The sequence below is a fragment of the Colius striatus genome, chromosome 3 (genome assembly GCF_028858725.1).
Source record: "Colius striatus isolate bColStr4 chromosome 3, bColStr4.1.hap1, whole genome shotgun sequence".
NCBI classification, from domain to species: Eukaryota; Metazoa; Chordata; class Aves; order Coliiformes; family Coliidae; genus Colius; species Colius striatus.
The window spans coordinates 21,588,390-21,609,526 of NC_084761.1; the positions used below are offsets into that span (position 1 = coordinate 21,588,390).

Sequence of the window (21,137 nt, forward strand, 5' to 3'; positions counted from 1 at the left end):
GCCCAGTATCCACACTGAACAGAGGAGGCAGTGCAAAACAGCCCCTACAAATCTGAACTGAAAATACCCAGGACAGGTGGAAGGAGTTTCCTGGCAGTACAGTCACTTCTGTTGATTTATTTTCACACGGACACTTAGTTGTTGTAGGCAAAGATGTTTTAGCTGACGGTGGCTCATTGAATGCTTCCATTTTTCCCTCTCTTTTTCCAGTGGAGTTGGTGACTGGCTATTTTGGCAAGGAGCAGCTGTTGAGTCTGGCAGCAATCCAGTGTTGAAAGAGCCTAAGCTTCTGCAGGCAGAGTGTATGTGAGTGTGTATAAACACAGGACAGAAATGGGTTGGGGCTGCTGTTCCAGCCCCATGAACCCGGGTCCTACATGTTGGGGACCCATCACTTACAACTCCAGCTGCAGTTGTACCATCTGATGGCAAACAGACTGGAGATATCAGCTGGGATTTAGTTGCTGCTGGACTTATGACAAAAGAGTCCTCAAGACTTGTGAAAATAAATTGCCTGGTGCCTGTCACTGCAAGCACGAGAAATGAAGGATTGTATCTGTAGGAGCACAAATCAGGTTGTGCGTGTTTGTCATTTGGAGACTGGCAGCTGATAACTCCTGGAGGCACTTGCCACCTCTCATACAGAAGAAATGGCTGTGTCAGAGGAGTCTGTGAAGCCTGTTCTCAGGGAGGGCTTGCAGGGCAGAGCTAGTGATTGGAGCAGCACATCAGAGTGGAGTCTCGTGCTGCAAGTGGGTTTTTTTCTTGGTCAATCTGAAAAAAATTGTTACTGATCACGTACTTGGAGTCATTTGCACTGCTACCAGATGCTAGATGTGCCTGTCTTGCTAAAATTGGATTCTATTCTTTCCTTCCTTCCCCTCAAACTCTGCATCTTACATCCCTACTCTTTTTGTCTCAAAAAAGGCATTTGTGCCTAATCCCTGCCTACTAGCTTACAGTTCAGAGGATCTGTTTCGTATCAGTTTGCCAAATTCACTGCAGCTTCTCTGATGACCTCTGGTAGGTTGTATTTTTTTATTTCTCTCACTGTAGCCTTTCCATAGCTGAGATACCACAGAGGTCATCCCCTGTCTGGGAAGAGGTGCAATTTTAACACAACAGCTGCCTTACTAGAAGACTCAAAAGCTGCTGTGATACCCAGGAGTGGATTTGCAGGATCTTTGCCAAGGGCCAGTAAGAGCCAACTGGGAACTAGAGAGAGAAAATGAAGATCTTAAACTCTTTCAACCTGCAGACTGTGCTGGTTTGGATCCTTACATGGTTTGAGGCGAGACATTACAGGTCTCCCCACTAGGAGTGCTCTTAGCCCACCTTGTCTGAAACAGCCTTCGTTCTTGTCTCACTCCCTTTCTCAGTGGCTGTGTTTAGAGGAACATTTGCGGTGAGTTTCTTTTGTCAGCAAAGAATGGCAGAGTGGGCTGAGCTGGTCTGGCCTGTCCTGCTGCCCTATTAGCCCTATGGCCATGTGTCTGTAGAAAGGCTTAAGAGAGCCAGTGCCAGAAGGGAAGGCGAGGTGGAAGGGAAGGTTGTTTGTACCACAAGTAGCAGTGGGAAAGACCATGGTGGTGGTGACAAAAGCTCAGTAGATTGGCTAAGCATAGACTGTGACAGAGAGGGAATACCACTGGGCACCATCTCCAGAGAAGAGCCTGAGACGTGGCCCAGCCATACCAAAGACCCTTCTAGCCTAGGTATTGTTTATGGCAGGCTTACATCCAGTGTGGCTCTGGTGGGAGGTGAAGACATTATTTTGACCCACGCAGAGGGACAGCTTGAGACAGCTGCTTCAAGGAAGAGACTGAGGGGAGATATGCTTGTGAACACTTGGTGTAGTGCAGGCAGCAAATGGTGCGTGGTGGGAGCCAAAGCACGTTTGCCCAACTGCAAAAGTGCATCAAAAGTGCAACTTTAGTACAGCTGTGTGTAAGACTGCCTGTTTAAAAACAGAGTCTGGAGACTGGGCTGCCAGGAGAGGAAAGTATCTCTTAGAAAGGAGCAGCATCTCCAGAGTGAACTCAGAAAGTTTGCAATGGTTATGTTCAGATGTATCATATTGAGGCAGGTTAACAGCGAGGGGCCCCAGCTGTGCTGCAGGAAGTCTGTAATTAGAGGACCTGAGTCCTGGTGCCTGCTTTTTCAAAAAGATGATGAAAGAGTGAGCTCAGAGAGGAGCAAAACAAGTCTGGAAGGTGAAGCGAGGATGTTTCGGTAGTTAGGAATTTACATCATGAACTCATACTTTACAGTTAACTTTGGAGTGTAGATGTGCCCTGAGAATCATCCAAGCTGGAATGAGATGCAGCTTTTTATCAGCAAGGGAAATTATCAACCAGAGCAGAAAAGCATGTGCACAATCTTCACCTCAGGATGGGATGTTTGGTATTCATTTTGATCCAACCACAATTAGATGTGCTCGATGGTGGTAACACCACTTGCCATAGGAGTCAAGGGGAAGATCCTTTCAGGTACAGAATGCCCAGTATCTTTATGAGACACTCTTCACACAAGAGTGCTCAGGAACAAGAGGAGACACAGAATTCTAGAGAGATCAAGAATAAGGCAAGGGCCAGGGGAAAGATGCAGGAAGATGTTAATCGAAGAAGATGAGAAAAGGGAAAATAAACAGAAGTGGAAGTGTGGAGCAGGAATGTCCAGAATGTCCAAGGACTGTGTGCTAGGCATGGACTCAGATACCCTGTGTCTTGGCCCTCTTAACACTCCCTGTTCTAAACTCGTTCATGTCACGTCACGTCTCTGTGTTTCAGTTCCTTATGTATGAGATGGAGATGATAACACTTTACTACTTTGGGGAACAGTCAGATCCACTAAGATGGAGTGTTTATCTTATGCAGTGACTCATATATAAGCACAAACATAAGTGCTCCATCTTGTTAATTAACAAATCCAAGAGCAACTATGGCCTCAAGCAGACAGGAGAGGCACAGAAACCATGCAAAGAGTGAGATGAGAGTAGCAGTAACCATTAGTTTGCTGTAAACTTGCAGCTACCTCGATTGCAAACACTTTAACTACCACCTGTTGTTGGGGAGAAGATGAGTTTTCTCTCACTTAAGGGATGTATTTTGGCAGGAAAATGTTTGCTTTTGTCAGTGTTCTGTATGTAAATGTGCTCTTAGTTATGTGATGAGCTGCTGCTGTGTCCCCTGGCTTCTGTGTTACACTGAGACTACTCACAGATAAATTTTTCTTGGATGGGTGAAGCTTTAGACACGTTTGCAGAGAGACAGGACAAATGTTAAAAGGTTCTAGTTTCTCCTACGTGCCATGGTCTGGGAGCACAAGCACATGCCTGCCTTATTGTGAAATGATTAATTTCAGAACATCTTTGGAACATACTTGGGTGTAATAGAGAAAAAAAAAATCTAATAGCTAGAAAACTGTAATATTCACAGGGTATAACATGAGTCTGCATCACACATTTCATGAACAGTAGGCTGAATTTCCCCCACAGCTGAACTTGCACAGTTTCAGATAAGATGTCCCAGTCAGCAGCTGTTTGGAGAGGTGGATGTGCTCTTTAATTGCAAGACATTGTCACTCTCAAGGATCACTCTGTTCTGCCTCTGTATTCCCATGTCAGATGTCACAGAGGGAATTTATACTGCCTGCATTACAGCAATGTAATATACTTCAGGAATATCTCAAACATTACATGGTGGCTCACCCAGACAGAAAAGTAGCTGGTGTCTCATCTCATGGGGCAAATGCCTCTTCTGCTGGTGATGTCAAGGCGAAGGTATGCAGTGCCTGCTGTACTAGACCTGGGCCCCACTGCCCACCTTGCACCAGGAATTACTCATCTGAGCATGTGAGGATTTCTGCCCTGCTCAACCAGATGGGACTATAGCCAGAAATTGGTTCTTTCTGTGCTGGTGCAGAGTCATGGAAGGGCAGAGCAGGAGTTGTTTCTAGAAGTTGGCTGTCTTGGTTTTAATTTTGCAGGATCTTGATTGCAGCCCTGCAGTCTAATTCTGTGTTTGTACATGGAGCTGGGTTAACGTCAGTTCACACTCAAAGGATCTGAGTGCGGGTCTGTGTTTTAAGAGATGGGGTCTCTTCCCTTTTCCCTTTGTGCTTGTACAGCCCCTAGCACCAGGATAAGCAGGATTTAACAGTGCTACCAAGACTCGTCCTAGTCTGATTTACAGCTAGAGAGGCTGCTCTGGTGTATGCTGCATGTCATATTACACATACAAAATGAAACTGTAAATTGTACCCCTAAGATGGCTCGGATGATAGATACCAGCTCAAGAAGAGCAGTGTTTATTTGTTGTATTTTTGTTTTCTGAAGCAGTGAATGCCAGTGAATTTAAGGAACACAATTGCAAATAAAGTTAATTACTTCAAACTCTTCATTTTAAAGAGATAATTGGAAGTTGATTGTTTGTTCCTCTTGCACCTTTCTTTCCTGCAGCTTGCCATGACTCCTGTTCCTCGTGCTGGGGTACTGCTGAGAACAACTGTTTGTCCTGCAAAGACACATCACACGTGCTAAAAGCCGGGCTCTGCGTGGCCAGCTGTGGACAGGGATTTTATACAAGGGATGGAATCTGTAGCGGTAAATACCTGTTTTCTTCTTGCAAGAAGTTTGAGAAATGCTCTACAGAGAAGGAATCAATACTTCATTTAGCTCTGCAGCAGCTGGGATTTTATTTGTGTCTAAGAAACCAGATGCAGCTTGTGCATAAATATCAGATGAGGAAAGCTGCTGTTTGTTTGTAAGATTATGAATTCATTTACGCTAATCAGATGCTGAAAGGTTTAAGGTATTTCCTCTTATTGAACAACTTGAAAGCCTGAGTAGTTTCTGATGGCTTGACAAATCCATTTGTCTGCGCAAAGAAAAATGGCCTTTGCCAGCAGGTTTCTGTAAATTTGATTATAATTCAGCATCACAGTAACTAATACCTGCACAACAGATGAGACTTGAGAGCTGGGAAGGTTTGCTGAGAAAAAGGGAAGAGGTGGCTGGAGAGAATTAAAAGACCTAAGTCAAACAGGTCATGAAAGGGGAAACAAATCTCAAACAAATAAAGAATATAAAATTTGCCACAACCATTCAGGTCAAGTCTGGGTTTCTGCTGGCAGCCACCTCCAGCTGCTTTGAAGGACTGTCCAGCATAGTCGGTAGAAATGATGCAAGGCTTATCTCTGTGCATATGTCTGAGCCGCAGCTAGCTGGAGAGGGCTTAAAACCTGGAGCATGTTGATAAAATTGTTGCTAATCTGGCCATTTGTGGATGAATTTTGTGTATTATATTCACAGTGAAAATCCTTCAGTTATCCATAAATGTTACTCACCTGTGTTTTGAAATGTATAGGCTTAAAATCTTACGTCTGTAAGTTACGTCTTACGTCTGCAAATCGTTTAAGCTCGAAAGGAAATTTCACTTAGATGCAACTTGAGTTTCATAGCGCTCTTAGATAACAGGTTAGTTACCTTCAAAACTGATAGCCTGGAAGAATATAGACCATGGGAATTAATAAGAAACATTATCATACTTGATTTTAGATCCATTTTCACATTTAAAATTTTGACTTGGAAGAAAAGGAAGGGTGTGATGTTACAGTTTTTTTACTCGACTCCTCTTTCATCTTTTACTTCCTGAACAGTTGGATAACTGGTGCTTGTTGTACAAAGATATGTAAAGATTTCTTGAGATTATTTTCATATATGAGATTATTTAGAATGTGGCTTCCTGTTCACAGACTGTTGGTGAACATGAAAAACATACTATGTTACCTGGAGGGGGTTGTGTCAGGAGTGAAGGAAGTGCTGGCTTAGAATTATTTCTGGTATTTGTACTTCCTCAGAGTAGTCCCAGACAGGATACAAGTCAGTGGATATCTGTCTGCCCTCACACATCTACCTCTGTGAAAGTCACTGGTTACTCCATGGAAGTGCAAAAGGTTACCTGTGTTGGGGAGGAACATTTAAAGGTGCCTTTCTGACAAAGAAAGGACAAGGCATGGTTTGGCTTACTTGATTTTATTGTTGTGGCCAGGTTGATGGCTCTATTGTTCTTTGCTTATTGAGCTGTCTTCTTTGGCAGCTTGTGACCAGTCCTGTGAAACCTGCTATTCAGACCAACCCAGGTGTTTGACCTGTGCTTCAACTAAGTTGTTATATGATGGGAAGTGTGTCTCAGAGTGCCCAGATGGATATTTCCCAAGTAGCAATGGAAGATGCAGAGGTAAGAGGCATATTTACATGGGCTTTTCTAAAGCTCTCAAGGCACTCTCCACATGTTGTCCTCTTTTCCCCAGATGTTCACTTGTGGGGAGGGAATGTTAAGAGCACAGAAGTGTGAATGAGGTCAGGGAATTTGATTTTTTTGTTTTCTTTGACTCACTTGTGAGAGATTGTCTTAAATAAACTCTGCCTTGCAAAGCATATTGAGATGTGCCTAGATACATATTGCAAACACTGTGTGAGTGAGAGTTATTACTGTTATTACTACACATACACTTCTACTCTCATTAGTTCACATAGCTGAATATCATGCCAACTGAGAGTTTTCATTGTTGGCTGGAAGAGGCTGTCGTCAGCAACACTCTAAAGGAGAAAAAATGGGATGTTTCAATTCTGTGCTCTGTTTCTTTATCAGCTTGTCACAATTCATGCTCCACATGTGTGGGACCTCTGGCCACTCACTGCACCTCCTGTTCCTTTCCTCTGGCATTGCACCGGGGCCAGTGCCTGCAGCACTGTGGAGAGGGTTTTTACCAGGATCACGACGTCTGCAAGGGTAAGCTGTGTACTTCAACCAGCTGCTGCAAACCACTATATTGGCTTTATGGTGCTTAGAGTCCTCAGCTATGATGCTGATTTTTTATTCTATGCTGAACTAATCAATGAGTAATTCCTATGTATTCCTGCTTATCATTTTCTACTTTAAGAAAAAACATTTTTTCTCACATACTTTCTGCATTCTCACCCTCAGGATTTAGTGATTTTGGGGAGTTTCTTTTATTCTTCTCTATACTGTTGAAAGAAATTCTTTCTTGACATGAATTAAGAGGTGGATAAGATTCTACAGACACCTAGTAGTCTTGCTAAGACTGAGGTCATTTTTACAGCAATGGAAAACCTGAAAATTTGAGAGATAAATTTGTGCTTCCTATGAGCTCTTCAGACTGTTATTTCTTGCTATCTCTCCTAGTGAGATGGTTGTCACTGTAGCAGTTTCAGAAATTAAAGGAAAATTGACTGCCTGTGGCACAGTGCTGCAGTTTTTTCCCAACATTATTTGTTCATCAACTTTATTCAAGAAAAGAGCTGTTATTTGAGGGTGGAGGGAAAGATGTTCAAGTATTTTTCTAAAATCCCTGTTCTATTATAGGAAATACAGCACCCTATCTGTTTATGGAACAGATTTGCTAGCTGGTGAGTTGCTGCAAAGTGTACAATCTTTGCTTCCTCTTTGAGTATCAGACTGTCTGCAGCAATACAAAACTGGAAAGAGGGATGAACAAGAGGCTCTAGACCAGCGTTTCCTCCCCGTTCTCTCTCTCATTTATCATCAGATGCCCAGGTTATTGGGCCTTGTCGTTCTCTTTTAGCAAGCTGTCCTCAGGGCTGCAGTTCTGACTGCTCTTTTGACCTGTATCCAGGTTGCCACCCGTCCTGCCGCACTTGTGTCGGCCCAGATGCCTCTGGTTGCCTGCAATGCAGGTCACCTACAGACGTGCTGCAGCCTTATCAGCCTGTGGAAGGAGCTGTACATGGCCTGTGCCTCTCCCACTGCCAAGCCCAATTCTACGTGGATGGCACAGGAGTCTGCAAACGTGAGTAAAGGATGGGAACAGCTGTTCAAAGCCTTCAGCACAGGGCTGCACTGCATTTTAGGTGTTCAGGGTGATCTTGTTCTATGTTCAGTTCTTACATGCTTTCAACTCCTCTGTTTTCCTTGTGAGAGTCATGAATGTTTAAACTCAATAACTTTCAGAGTGCCATATACTAGTACTTTTGAAAGAAATTATACTATACATATAATATTTGACTAAAGTATATTTTCAAAAATGATCTGCACAGCTTAGCTTTCTTTTCATCAAATTTGAGAAGGCAGTTTTTACCACTGTCTTATTTTGAAGCAGGATTAACCCTTAAATCTTTCTCAGAAAAGTCTGAGCTGTTGTCTTATTAACCCTTAGAGCAGGTCAAGACATCCCACAGAAGTCTTGTCTTTTGAGGAAACTCTTCTAATATGTGCCCTGCAGCACACAAGCCATCACTAGTCTTGCAGTACCAAGTAGGAACCATTTCCATGAAGGCTAGAGTTTGGAAAATAGGCTAACGTGAGATACATGTAGTTCCTCATCACTTTGAGAGAAAACTGTTGTGGACTTCAGTGACAGATGTTTTCTGGGTTTATCAGCAAGCCAATCTGTGTATCTGTACAGAGCTTGTGGCAGCTGGTATGGATGTCTGTATGATAAACATATTGCAATGTCTTGAAAATAATACAGATGGGAGCAGGCTCAGAGGTTAGACTGAACATCCTGTGCCAACACAGCCTACCCTAAGCCTATGGAGAAATTATACTTTCAGAAATGGCAGTGATTTTGCTCTGTGGAAAGACCAGTCATAGAAACAGTGACTCTACAGTGCTCAAGTAAAGTAATGGTTATAACAATAGCAACAATTCTACTGATGGCTGTTTCCTCCTGTTGAAAAAACATTTTTTTAAAAGTGGACAGAATTTAAAATCCATTTATTTTGATTTTATCTCTCCATCTCAACTTGATGGAAAGAGTCTGTACAAGCTCTTTTTTTTGCCTTCAGGGATTTTAAAAAAGGAAGAAGTGGCTTTTTTTTTCTGGGATGATTCTGCCTTTAACAGTGACCTACAGGAGCCATAACAAATCCAGTGCTTTGGATTAGTTCCTAAAAGAGTTAGTGTAGAGTCTCCAACACACACAGTGACTGTTCCTTGGCAGATAATGAACTTTTTGTCTGAGTCCAGGTTATGGTACAGAACCCAAGTGAACAAACCCATATATCCCAGCTTCAGATGGGTGAACAGACCTGTTCAAACAGGCCTGAGCAGAGTTCGGTGGCAGCACTGGATTATGTCACTGGGTAAGAATGTCGGCACAGCCCCACAAGGGGTTAGCTCTGCCCTAGTAGAAATGCCATTATAGTAGTAGTTTTGATTTATTGCAGGAGGGTGTGAAGATTCCAGGTTTCTAACTTTGAGCTACCTCTGTAAAATAGTCATGCAAAGTTTGCAGAGACATCTTTTTGTAAAAGTAAACCCACGACATGTAGGCACATTAACTGTGCAGAAGAGGAGCACCTTCCTCTGTAGGTTAAAATGCTGGGTTTGAAGCTTTTACCTGCATGGTTGTGAGTTTCTCACCAAATCACAGAAATATTCCTGTATTTTTATAATGCTTGAGAGTTCCGTGATGAAACTAGAAGAAATCTCTCTCTGAGATGATTTGAGTTGCTTGAACCAAAGATAGTTCTAGAGACATTGCATTTGTGACGAGAATCCCTGACTTCCCTCACTGCCTCTGTATGAATTATTTTATTTTATTTCATTTCTTCCCTCCAGCCCTGTGTCTGTCTTGCCTCTCTAGAGGGCAGGAAATCTCTCTTTATGTTCACATACACACAGAGACTCACACAGTGAAACCTGTGGCCTCAAGTCACTGCTCTAATAAATACTAGGCTTTTAAATAATGAATTTGTGTATTTATTTAATCCGATTACTTAGTTTAAGATGACTTGGTTTAGGGACAGTGCCAGTGAAGGTGAAAAAGTCGAACTTTTTAACTGCACTTTTCATTCTTTTTGAATCATCCTTGTAAGGGCATTCACTTCACTAGCTATGAAGTCATGTGGCCAACCCACTTCTAGGTATATCTGCCCTTGCTGCTCCAGAATGGCTGATGATAACCATGCACTCATGCTGGATAGAAAATCCTTCCTGGAGTAACTGTAGGGTGGTAGTGAAAGATGATTTCAGAATCTGGTAGGCTTGCAGAACCTCAGTGCTCTTACATGGAGCAGAACAGTGTTACACAGCATTGTGCATCTCAGCCTTCCATTTCAGTAATTAACTGTGTGAGTGCAAAGATTAAAAATGCAGATGTCTGTGGTTGCTCCTCATCTTCAAGAAGTGTGCTGTACAGCCTTTGTACTCCTGCCCTTTCTACCTTTCTCAAGCAGAGAATCCTGTAAAGGAAATACTTCCCTGTCATCACTGGGGAGAAGGCAATCTAGCCCTACTCTAGTACCATAACAATCAAGATAAGCTAGAAGTAATTTGGCTCTCTCTGCCTTCTTGTTTTTCCCTTCCCTTCAGATTGCCACTCCTCCTGTGCAGGCTGTGTGGGGAGCACTTCTCAGGATTGTACGGCTTGTCTGTCTTCCCACGTCCTGCTTGAAGGCAGATGCCTCTCTGAGTGCCCAGAAGGGCTGTTCAGCCACGAAGATCACTGCTACTGTGAGTGCATAGTGCAGGCACCTGCAGCCTATACTGTGAAATTTCATTGCATGCACGTTTTGTAATGCCTTTCTCAATGTAATTAGAGATGCTGTCAGAGTTATATGAGGCTATTTAAGCATTTTCAGGGAAGAATACAATAGTCCAATTTCAGGAAATGGAATCTCCTCCTAATAGGACGGAGGTGTACACATTGAATCATAAATTATAATCAGTTTTGCTCCTCTGGACTGCTTCTCTGAAGAAATTTTGCATTTCATTTCAGCAGGCTCAGACGATGTTCTTAGCCAGCACGCTGTGGCACAAGAGGTCTTTACTGGACCACACTGAAAAATGATCTGCTTTTATTAGACTAGATAAGCATCATGTCCATATTAATTAGCTTTATTTTTACTCCAGTCCTGGCTGTAGCACTGGGTTTAGAGGGAAGGAGTTCTGCATGTACAAGAGAAAAGCTATTATTACAACTATGAATATTCCTGATTGATAGTGAGGATGGCATTATTTCTTTGTGCCTCAGCTGTGCCTACCGGTCAGCAAGTGGCCTTCATTCAGCTTGTTTGATCTCATCTAAGCAGATTACTCTGACCTTCTGAATGGCTGCAATGATTGAACACTGTTTGCCACTGGCAGAAAATATTGGCCTTTGGGGTATGCCATTCATTATGAGCTACTAAGTACAATGGGTGAGGAAATAACAGACATTAGAAATCTGATCAGTCCCTTCAAGGTCATCTCAAAGTTGTTTGCTGTTTTATATCTATATCTATCTATCTATATCTATATCTATATATGTATACAAACTCATTGAGTCAGACAGCCATGCATCTGTTTTGACAGTAGGAGAAATGTACTGGTCACTTTCTGGGAGGCCTCGAGTTTAGAGAGAGAAAGCTCTTCCAAAGTCCATTGCTCTATTTATTCAATTTATTAATTCAAGGAACAATTATATAAATACATTTATTTGTCAGGTTGTTGTAAAGATTGATCAATTTAGAGGTTGTGCACTGCCACCTTAGAGCTGAGGTAACTCCTGAATGTTGCATTATGCAGTTTCAGACTTATGTAAATGTCTTAGAAACAAAATTCCAGTGGCAGGGAAGTGGCATCTTTCTGTATGCTGCCAGTTTAGACCTCCTGCAGTTTTTGAGCAGTGACACTCAGTTAATATATGCCTGTCTGGAAAATGGGTTCCTCCATTTGAACACTGAATTCATGAGCATGATTTCAGAGGAGCTGAGAGAAGGTGGTGGGACATGACATAGTAGGTCTTCAACACTGGAGCCTTATGCTGTGGCAAAATGCCCAGCTTCCATGGAGCAATTGTATGTGGCCTGCAGGAGTCCTGAGGTGGGAGGTTTTTGAGGTTGTGTGCTTTTATTTATAGAGGAGCTTTAAAGCTATTTTAAAAGAAATCTTTGCTGATCTTTAGCCATAGCATTTCTGTCACTCTCAGATCTGTAGCTTGGAAGTCTTGGAAACACAGCACAGTCTTTAAAGATGGAAGGATAAAAAACCAGTCTGAGTGAAAAATTTTTGACCAAACTTAACCATTTTCTCTGCAATCTTTTTGTTCAGCCTTTATCAGACAGAATAGCTAATGAGCTGGCATGGCATTCAGGTGTTATAGGTTTCAGTTTGGGAGGGCTTTGTACAAATATAATTCCTGGATTTTTCACTTGTGAATATCAAACTCGTGCCACTACCATGTTCATACAATCCCAAGGTGTTTAATTTATCTCCCCTGTGCACAAATGTGTGTTGGAGGGAGGAATAAAGGAGGCAATAGCTTTACATTTTATAATTTTTGTAGATCTATACCTTGTTTAATGCAGAGAACAAATCACATTCTTAAATTGACAACTCATTTCTCATCTTGTTTATTCAAAATGAGGATGAAAGGGCCTTCCAAATCATTACTCTGCAGTCACTGATGCTATTATATCCACATTTTGTAGGAATACATTATTATTTTAGAGACTGGCCTTCTGGGGAGGGGAGAGTGTAGAATGGACTATACAAAGTGCATAAGAAGTGTTGATTTTTTTACCCAGCCTGTCATCCATCCTGCAAGACATGCCGTGGCCCTTCTGATTTGGAGTGCTTAACCTGCCATCCCCATGCAACTCTGGCTAGTGGCAAGTGCAGGACCAGCTGCAAGGAAGAACAGTATCTCAACCTGGTAGGATATTGTGTGGGTAAGTAAGCAGAGATGGTGTGGCTTGTACCGTGTGGTGATCTTTGTGAGGCATTAGCTAGATACTTGAGCACACACTGTGAAGAAATTAAAATGCTTCTTATGAGTAAAATATCATATAGATGAAAATACCATGAAGAAACTCTGCAGTGTGTGTAGTATAAAGCAAAGCCACTTGCCAGTCCTGCCAGCCATCTCTTCACTAGAGCTGTGTGAAGTCAGTTGCAAATTGTGTAAGGCAGGCAGCAGGGAGAGGGAGACATGGCTCACCTCTGCCAAGCTTGCTGCTGCAGTTTGGTGTGAAGGTTTGAGGTCACATATATGGACCAGTATGTCTGGGAATCATCAGAGCATTCATCTGCTTATTAGTATCATAATGAGCATGCTCTTAACACCAGAGTGGGCTGCAGCTCTGCTCTATTGAGTGGCAGTGTGCTTGCCTTTGCCAGGCCAAGCCCTTATCTGGGTCTCGCTCCAGTCTGGGCTTTACAGCTTACTGCCTGTCCCTGTGGAGCCAAGCCTGGGGGACCCAGAGCCAGGAAGGCTGCTTAGGTCCTGCACAGAGCTTCAGTCGAGTGACTTAAGGAAACAAACGTGATTCAGAGAAACAGTTTATGGGCCCCTGCAGAAAAATCAACACAGCTAGCACTGCTGTATGCATTTTGGGGAGGTAATAGGATTTTTTATAGGAGTTATGATTGTGGGTGCTTGGTGCCTATGCTTAAGCCTATCATCAGGAGCCACTGATTGCATTTATCTGTTTAAGAAAGAAAAATCGCTTTTAATCCGTCATGCAGACGTGTATAAACATACCCTGGGAACTGCTCCAGCAGTTTCTGAGCTTTATCAAGCCTTTTTCTTCTTTATCAAAGAAAAAAAAAAAAAAGATATGCTGTGTGAGGTTTAATCTAGACTGAACAGTTCTAAATGAGATAAGGAATCCCAAGAAAAGGGGAACACCATTAGATTGTTCTGAATGTAATATAGATGATTCTCCTTCACAGAGACTTCTTTTTGTTTACATTTATGTTGGGGTTTTTTTATGAAAGACTCACTTCTTTGCTCTCCACAGGTTAATTCTACAAACCATTTCTTTATCTTCCTTTTAAACAACAGTTACTGTTTTGTCTGCAGAGACAAAGAGAAGGGGGAAAGAAAGCATCTGAGAAGTAGAAAGTGATCCTATAAGTATTGTGCAGTTCCTTAGGTATACAAGAAATCACAGAATCATAAAATCTAGATGTTTCATACAGTTAAGTAGTTAAAATAGGAAAATGATTCATCATTTTGATGTAAACAGCTCTCTCCACCCTGTAAAATTTCAGGGGATACAGCAATACTTATTAATGTCCTATCACCTCATAGCTGCATGCACTTGATTTCTTCCACCGTATTTTCCAATTGCTTTGCATTATGTCTGCTGTGAAAAGGCCCATGGAAATCTGGTCTTCTAGCTCTAACTGTCATTGGAAAAACTTAGTACCATTTATCATGAACCAGCATCCTTTCTCAGGAGAGTTTACTCTGCTGCTTGCTTCATGCTGTGTGCTGTAATTATCCCTTCTAGATGGCTGTTACCTGTAGTTTGGTAAGGTGTCATGGATCAGTAAGTGTGCTTCCCAAATCCCAGGTGATTAGGTCAATGTCACAGTGCCTGGCAATAATGACGAGCAGAAATTGGAAACAATGGGCTCACTCAGGCAATGTGAGGGACATGGTTAGACCTCTAGACACACTATACTGACAGTGATGGATCATCTGCAAAGAACCTTGCCTGGCTTTCTCGGCTCCGAAGCAATTGCTTTGCAATTGCAATCTGATGATGCATCCTTTCCTTGCAAAACAGTAAGGTTTATTTCAAAGTCCTGTAGGTTGTGAACATGGTCTACTGTTTGGAGACTTATTCTCAAAGTAGAAACATGTTTTCAAGGCTTGGTTCACAGTGACTGGCATTACCTGAGTGTTGATATTGAGGGGTAAGATCTGGGCCCTCAAAACAGGAGAGAAGGCTTTCTGGGTGCAACATAATAAAAACATAAGGAGACACCTTTCCTCCTCTCAACTGTGACCTTAGTCCTGCTGTGTGACTCACTCATGTCAGCCCTGCCTTCATGACGCCAGTAAGATAGTCCTTGCAGCATGAGTACCCTTAATGTTCATGTGATCTTGCACATCAATGCATTGATATTTCATTGTCTAACTGAAGTTTTGAAAATCCTCATCAGGGAACATAGTTATTCACCGCCTTTAAAAACAAGCTGTGCTTTGTTCTCAGATCTGTAGTCTGAAGTGTGTTGCTCTTTATGCCAAGTTTATTTCTGCTGTTTAAGCAAAGGATGTGTGCTGCTCATTCTGCTAGAGACAAAGAGCTCCACATCCAGGTTGTTAAATTTCACTCATTCTTCTCATTCAGTGCTGATTGAAATGCTAAATTTGCCCTTGCAAGTTATTAATGACCAGTTAAAGAGCAGCTGTCTCATAAAAGAGAATGTTAAAACCCCTGACACTTGCATAATATATGAATTGCATCAGAATCTAACAAAGCTTTTTCCTTTACTTCCCAAAGCTCTATTTTTTTTACAATTATCTTCCCATTTATCTCTAATTCCCCACCCTCCAGGCAGAACTGTTACGACTTATAGGCGCTGCTGTGCGTTATAGCCACCTGTCATACTTTATGGACCTCCAGGGGAAAATCTTTCATATAGGATGGAGAAAACCAACTGTCACTTGAATCCATTACCTGTGAATTGATGTTGTTATTGTACATGTTACCTGAATGCAGATTGAACGTTTTCCTTGTTAAGAGGGAAAAGGATTTGTTTTCAGCAGTTTATCAAATAAGCATTTCAAATATAAAGGAAAACAAAGACGAAATGGTCTCACGTTTCAAAAGATCAGTGAGTTTCTAAGCTGTGGTCTGGGCATGTTGAATTTGTGCCAATTTTCTCTGAATGTTAAATTGATTAATTTTGTTTTATAGCTAAAGTGTATGCCCAGGAATGCGTTTGTTGCTTTAGCCATCAGCCGGTGAATCTCAGCGCTTCTGAGGTTTTTATTTTCCAAGTTTGAAAGTACTCTTTGATTTCCCTCTCTCTCTTATCCAAGACACCTTCAGCTTCAGGAAATGTTGCAGTCACTAATCTCAAAAACAGCACCATTACTAAAACTGATGTCCTGCTCATAAAACCCTGCCCTTACTTTTCTAATTTGAATAGATCATATGCCTGTCTTGAGACATCCTTGTTGATCTTGAGGCTTCCTCATTGATCATTTCCTGACCTGATGGAAGGACAATTAGAAAAATGTAGCGGGACTGTGCAGTGCCAAAGCAAAGAATTCACAGCCTGAGCTCTACTGGCTGCTCAGCTAAGACTGAGCTAAAAGGATGCAAAGGACTGCCTACCAGAATCAGTAGTAAGGGCAGCTGGTGGGAAATTAAGCTCAAAACACCCACTGATACAGTATCTTCCAAGACCAAATCTTATCTTCCCGCTGCATCTTCCTTGAAAGGGAACTTCCAATCCCCATGTTCAGCTGCTTAGGCCCTTGCTTTCTTAGGCTGTGTGCAGTTGCAAAAATGTTCAAAGATAAACCAGAAGAGCTCACTCAGGAGGATGCCTGTAACAAGCCTTTCTGCCTTGCTCCTAAAATTCCAGAAGGGACACTGACAACAAGAAACACATTCAGCTCCTTGTAAAATTAATGAGCTGTTGCCATACTGTTAGAGAAACATTGGTATCATCACAAGGAGCTGGAGTTTTGCTGAGCAGAGCAAGAGAGAAGCTGGGGGCTTAGCTCCTCTTAGTCACTGGCATGCAGCCTCCTACAGAAGTTAACAACTGAGCTGCCAGAGGAGGAAGATAGAAAATCATTTTCTTACTTCGGTCTGGGCTCATTTGCAACAGGCACCATCCAGCTGGATTTCCCACCTTGTGCTGCCTAGAGAAGCTCCCACCCTTCTCAGAAGATGCAGGCAGATCCCTGCAAACTCTTGATTGCACTTCACCAGGAGTTCACATCGCTTTCTTGTGTGACAAGTTCCCTTTCAGGTCTTTTAATGGAGAGGTAGAAAAACCCAAACAAATCAAACCAAAAATCCTGGTCAGTGCTAGGTGTTCCTCTGAAGCAACCCTACTGTTTTTCTTCCTGGATTTACCATAAAGTGCTTAAGACCCTTTGCGCACTGACGTGCCAGTAAATTGTGTGGTGTTTGAAGTACTGATTAAAGTAGTGCTCTGCTGTAAAGCTCAGCCTCACCTTAGAGTAGGAAGCTTCATCAGGAAATGTTTTTCTAAAGAAAAAGAATAATTTGTTTTCTAAAGGTGATAGATATTTCACTTGCTTAGCAAATGGTGGAACTGAGAGGTAGAAAGGCCTCTAGTTTCCTTTGTGAGCATTCAGAAACATTTTAGAGATTATTTTGTCCCCTTTCTTTGTTCTGACAGGCAAGGGAACAATATATATTAGGTACTTTCCATATAAGAAGGGCACTAATTTCTTTGTTTTCTTTGCTTGCTAAGAGAATTGTAAAAAGGATGTGGAAGTGACTCTGGAAATGGAAATCTGTGTATGTAGTTATATTGTACTTTACAGTGAAAGTTGCTTTATAGGAATATCAGTGAGAGGCAAAGTGATGGGTTTTTGGTTTTGTGCAGAGATGAATTGGCAAGGAGGAAATTGAAGCCGGCTGAAAGGGTAGTGAGAAAAGGTTTGTTCAGGCAGTGGGAGGCAAGACAGTAGCCTCAGGAAGATGAGTAGGCTGGCATTGGAATTGTGAGCAAGTTCAGGGCTTGCTGCCCAGAAGAATCCAATCTGGAGACTGGAAGAAGTCTAAGGGAATGAAGTAACTGTTTTGCACTGACCTGCAGCATGTGAAGCCTCTGAAAACTCAGAGTCGGTAGGCAGTAACTTGCTGGCTAGTTGAGCTGGAGTGAGGATTGACAGGGAGAAGGCAGAAGCAGGAAACAAATGCAGCTGTCTGGTTTTATTGAGAAGCATAAAGAAAACACTCTGCTACTGTTAGTCCTCGCTTCAAAGAGAGCCTGCTGTGAGAAATTTAAATAATCTTTTCCAAAGCAAAGCACTTCTTCCTTTACTCTCTCACTAGTTCCCCAATGTCCCTCAATTTCACCATGAGCATCAGTTAAGTTCTTCTCTTTGGTAGTGTGTACTCTTTGATCTCCGGGCTTGCAAAAGAACAAGAGAGGCATGGGGCTGATTTATCCTAAAACAGTAGCTGAGAAAAATAACTCTTTCAATATGTAGGAGAAAACATAGAGGCTGTATGTAAGGAGAAAACTGTACTGTGACTGCACCTAGTTTTGTAGATGCTTAGCTTTTTAAATGTTAGTTTGGGAGAGTCTAGTTATTTACAGTACAGAGTGGTTATTTGGACACCCTAAGTTTTCTCTGTCTCATTTTTATGTTCTGTTTACAGAAACTATTGACCATACACAGTGAGTTTGGTCAATTTTTATATTTAGCCAAAGAGGTCTTTAGTCTTAGAGGCCAGTGGCTCTGGAAAGAGATTAAGCTGGAGGAGTATTATTTTAGCAATAAAGAAGTAGATATGTTGCCAGGTAAATGTGGGAGCATCACAGAATCACGGAATGAAAAATCACAGATGAGTGAAGAATCACAGCATGAGAAACTAATTGTATTTGTGTTAATTTTATTGAATGTAAGTGCATAAAATGCCTCACCTCCAGCCCCGGACATACAAATTACATATGGTGCTCAGAGCCTTTTGGATGAGATTTCAGTCCTTGCTTTCTACACTGAGCTGCATGTGACCCTTTCTGACTTCAGTGAGGCTGCAGATAGATGGCAGATCTTTCCACTCTGTCAGCACAGGTTTGGGATCTTTGGCTGTGAAGATTCATGAGATGATGCCTCGGGTATTGAGTTCTGTGCAGTCAGAAGCTTCAGTACAATAATCTTTGTAAGCTGCAATCCCTCCAGGGAGATTTTGAGGTTTGTTACTGAGTTTGGAAGCATGACCTCGTGCTGCTTTTCTTACCACTGTCCTGAGAACCTACAGGATCACCGTCTTAAGCATAATGTTTCTTCTTGCATACCTTTACATCTCCTCTGGCAGTTCATTTGCCATCTGCCAGTTTGAGAGTCTGAGGCAGAAACCAGATAGATTATGTACTCTAGAAATTCAGGAGGTGAAGGAGGCAGATGCTTTAAGGACCTTGAATCCCTGCATGCAATCAGAATTGCATTCATTTCCGAGTGGCATCTGTGCTTTTCCAGTAGCTCTTGGTAAGAATCATCTATGCGTAACATACAGAAGAAGTCGTGCTAGGGTTAGACTCCACTTAGTATTACATTTTTGCAGGTATGGATGTAGAATTCTCCTGGACTCTGATGTAAGCCTGTCTTCAGCTTGTAAAATTAGATTGCTTGACAATCTGTAGTAATGCTGTCACAAGAGACAAAAGATAGAAAGTTGAACCTTCAGTAGAAATCTGACAAGAGGCCAGGTACTCAAATCAAGCCTCATTATTACATTTCTTTCAAGACAGTTGTTGTTTCCTTTATAATTTCCTGAATTACCATAATGAGGATTAATTTGGCTTCCAGGTTGCCTTACATTTCACTGTGGTGCATACAAAAGGCTTGTTGTAAAACCTTTTGAAGCACCCAAGTTCAGGCTGAGGTCAGGAGACACAAGCCTGTGTGCTGCTGGGGAAGAATGAAAAAAAGGAAAAGGTTTTCAGGCACTCTTGTACAACTCTCAGTGCCATTGTTGGCTTGGCTTTGAGGTCTGCTGTGACCTTTTCAGGGTGTGGATGTTGTCTATGTGGGAAAATCTGAACAGTAAGAACTACTGGAGAGGGTCATACAGGTGTACCAGTTGTGCTCTTTGTTTTCCAATGGTGAGTGCAGAGGGCAGGGAATGCTTACAGCTGCCAGCATAGTTTATTAAGGCAAACTGGTAGATAGAAGCACCTAAAATCAGAAAAAGTTTTGAGGAAAGTGAAGAGCTCAGAACTGGCTTTCTACAAAGCTTTCCCAAGTTCCCTTAAGGGTTGGAAGAGGATGCTTGAATTGGGCAGGAGAAACGTGGTGAAAGTGGTTGCTGAGGACATCGAAAACATTGTGATGCTCATGAAGAGTACAAGATGAGGATGAGGACAAGAGGGAAGGAGAGCTCTTTGCATGTAGTAATTTCTGGTCAACTCTTTTGCAGACATCTGAAAGTGCAGTGTTTAGCACCTGATCCCAGCCCTTGTGCACCAGATAGCAGGAAAATAGCTCTGAAAGTTGCATCTCTAATGTCTTCCTTGAATTCTCAGCAGCATGTTCTGGTGTGCCTGTCTGTGATCACAGTGTCTGTTATTCCCTGTTTCCTTTAGACTGCCATCCTTTGTGCCGTCAGTGTGTTGCCAACCTGTGGGACACTGGCAGCATCTGTCTGAAGTGCCAGAATGCCCGTCACTTCCTCCTGGGGGATCGCTGCATTCCTGACTGCCCAGTGGGATCTTATGCAGAGAATGGTGCCTGCAAAAGTGAGTAATCCCTTCAGATGCCTCAAGTAGCTGCAAGGGACCACCTGGATCCTTGCAAGACGTTCCATGAAATGGTTTCTATTTAGTAGAGAAGCTTTGTCCAGCTGGCAGGACAGGATACTGCATGAGGAGCTAGAGATGTCCTTCCTGCCTAATAACTCTGCCAGCTGGCTGGGAGCATTCTCTCTTGCTCTCCCTAATCTGTGTCTGTTTTCAGACTGTGAGTTTTTTTGAGGCAGATAATGCTGTACTGTCCTGAGCACATGCTGAGGCTACTGGGACCTAGTCCACTGTTATGATACCATGTGGTGGCACAGAAAATAGGCTAATGGTACACTATGTCCTGTGTAGCTACTCTGAGATCACTCCTAGAGAGAGATGGGCTTCTTAAGCACAAGAAAGGATAACTTCAAACAGAGGCTTTTCACGTGCCCATCACCAAGTCTCCAAAGTGTGTGGTACTGGGACAAGTCTAGGATGCTAACACTTGAAAAGTGGGTTTGAAAGTCTGTTCAACTTGTGCTCACAGGAGGCAGAACTCTGAGAGCAACTTCTCAGGAAGTTTGCAAACTGACACAGAACATCGTCCTAGCTACAGTCTCTCATTGAGACTCACCTTGCTACAGTAACGGTCCATAAGGTAATTATTCGTAGCAGCTTCTAAAACAAAGAACCAATTTTGTCCAGCCTTTTAGGCTGCCATAATAGATATAGAGCTCCAGCTGCATGGGTGAAGCTGCACTGATAGCACATTTTGTTCTCAAGCCTCTGTGCCTTCACCTATCCCTGGATCTCCTCCAGATTTTGTTGTTGATGTGGTTTCGTATTCTGATTGTTGTCTGAGCTGCTTTTTATTTCTTGGACTGTTAGAACAAAGTAGGTTGCTTTTCTTGTTATGGTTGACAGAGACATGTTGAAGCC

At 42.4% G+C, this 21,137-nt stretch overlaps 1 protein-coding gene across 1 annotated transcript in view; it reads left to right on the forward strand.

The window, feature by feature from the left end:
- The window catches only part of FRAS1 (Fraser extracellular matrix complex subunit 1), a 173,793-nt gene that overhangs the window by 78,869 nt on the left and 73,787 nt on the right, over positions 1-21,137 (forward strand). The window contains exons 14-20 of the mRNA XM_061992064.1: positions 4,460-4,603; positions 6,099-6,239; positions 6,654-6,794; positions 7,660-7,833; positions 10,359-10,499; positions 12,554-12,697; positions 20,064-20,216. Of these exons, the coding sequence (XP_061848048.1) occupies positions 4,460-4,603; positions 6,099-6,239; positions 6,654-6,794; positions 7,660-7,833; positions 10,359-10,499; positions 12,554-12,697; positions 20,064-20,216 (1,038 nt within the window). The remainder of the gene's footprint in view (positions 1-4,459; positions 4,604-6,098; positions 6,240-6,653; positions 6,795-7,659; positions 7,834-10,358; positions 10,500-12,553; positions 12,698-20,063; positions 20,217-21,137) is intronic.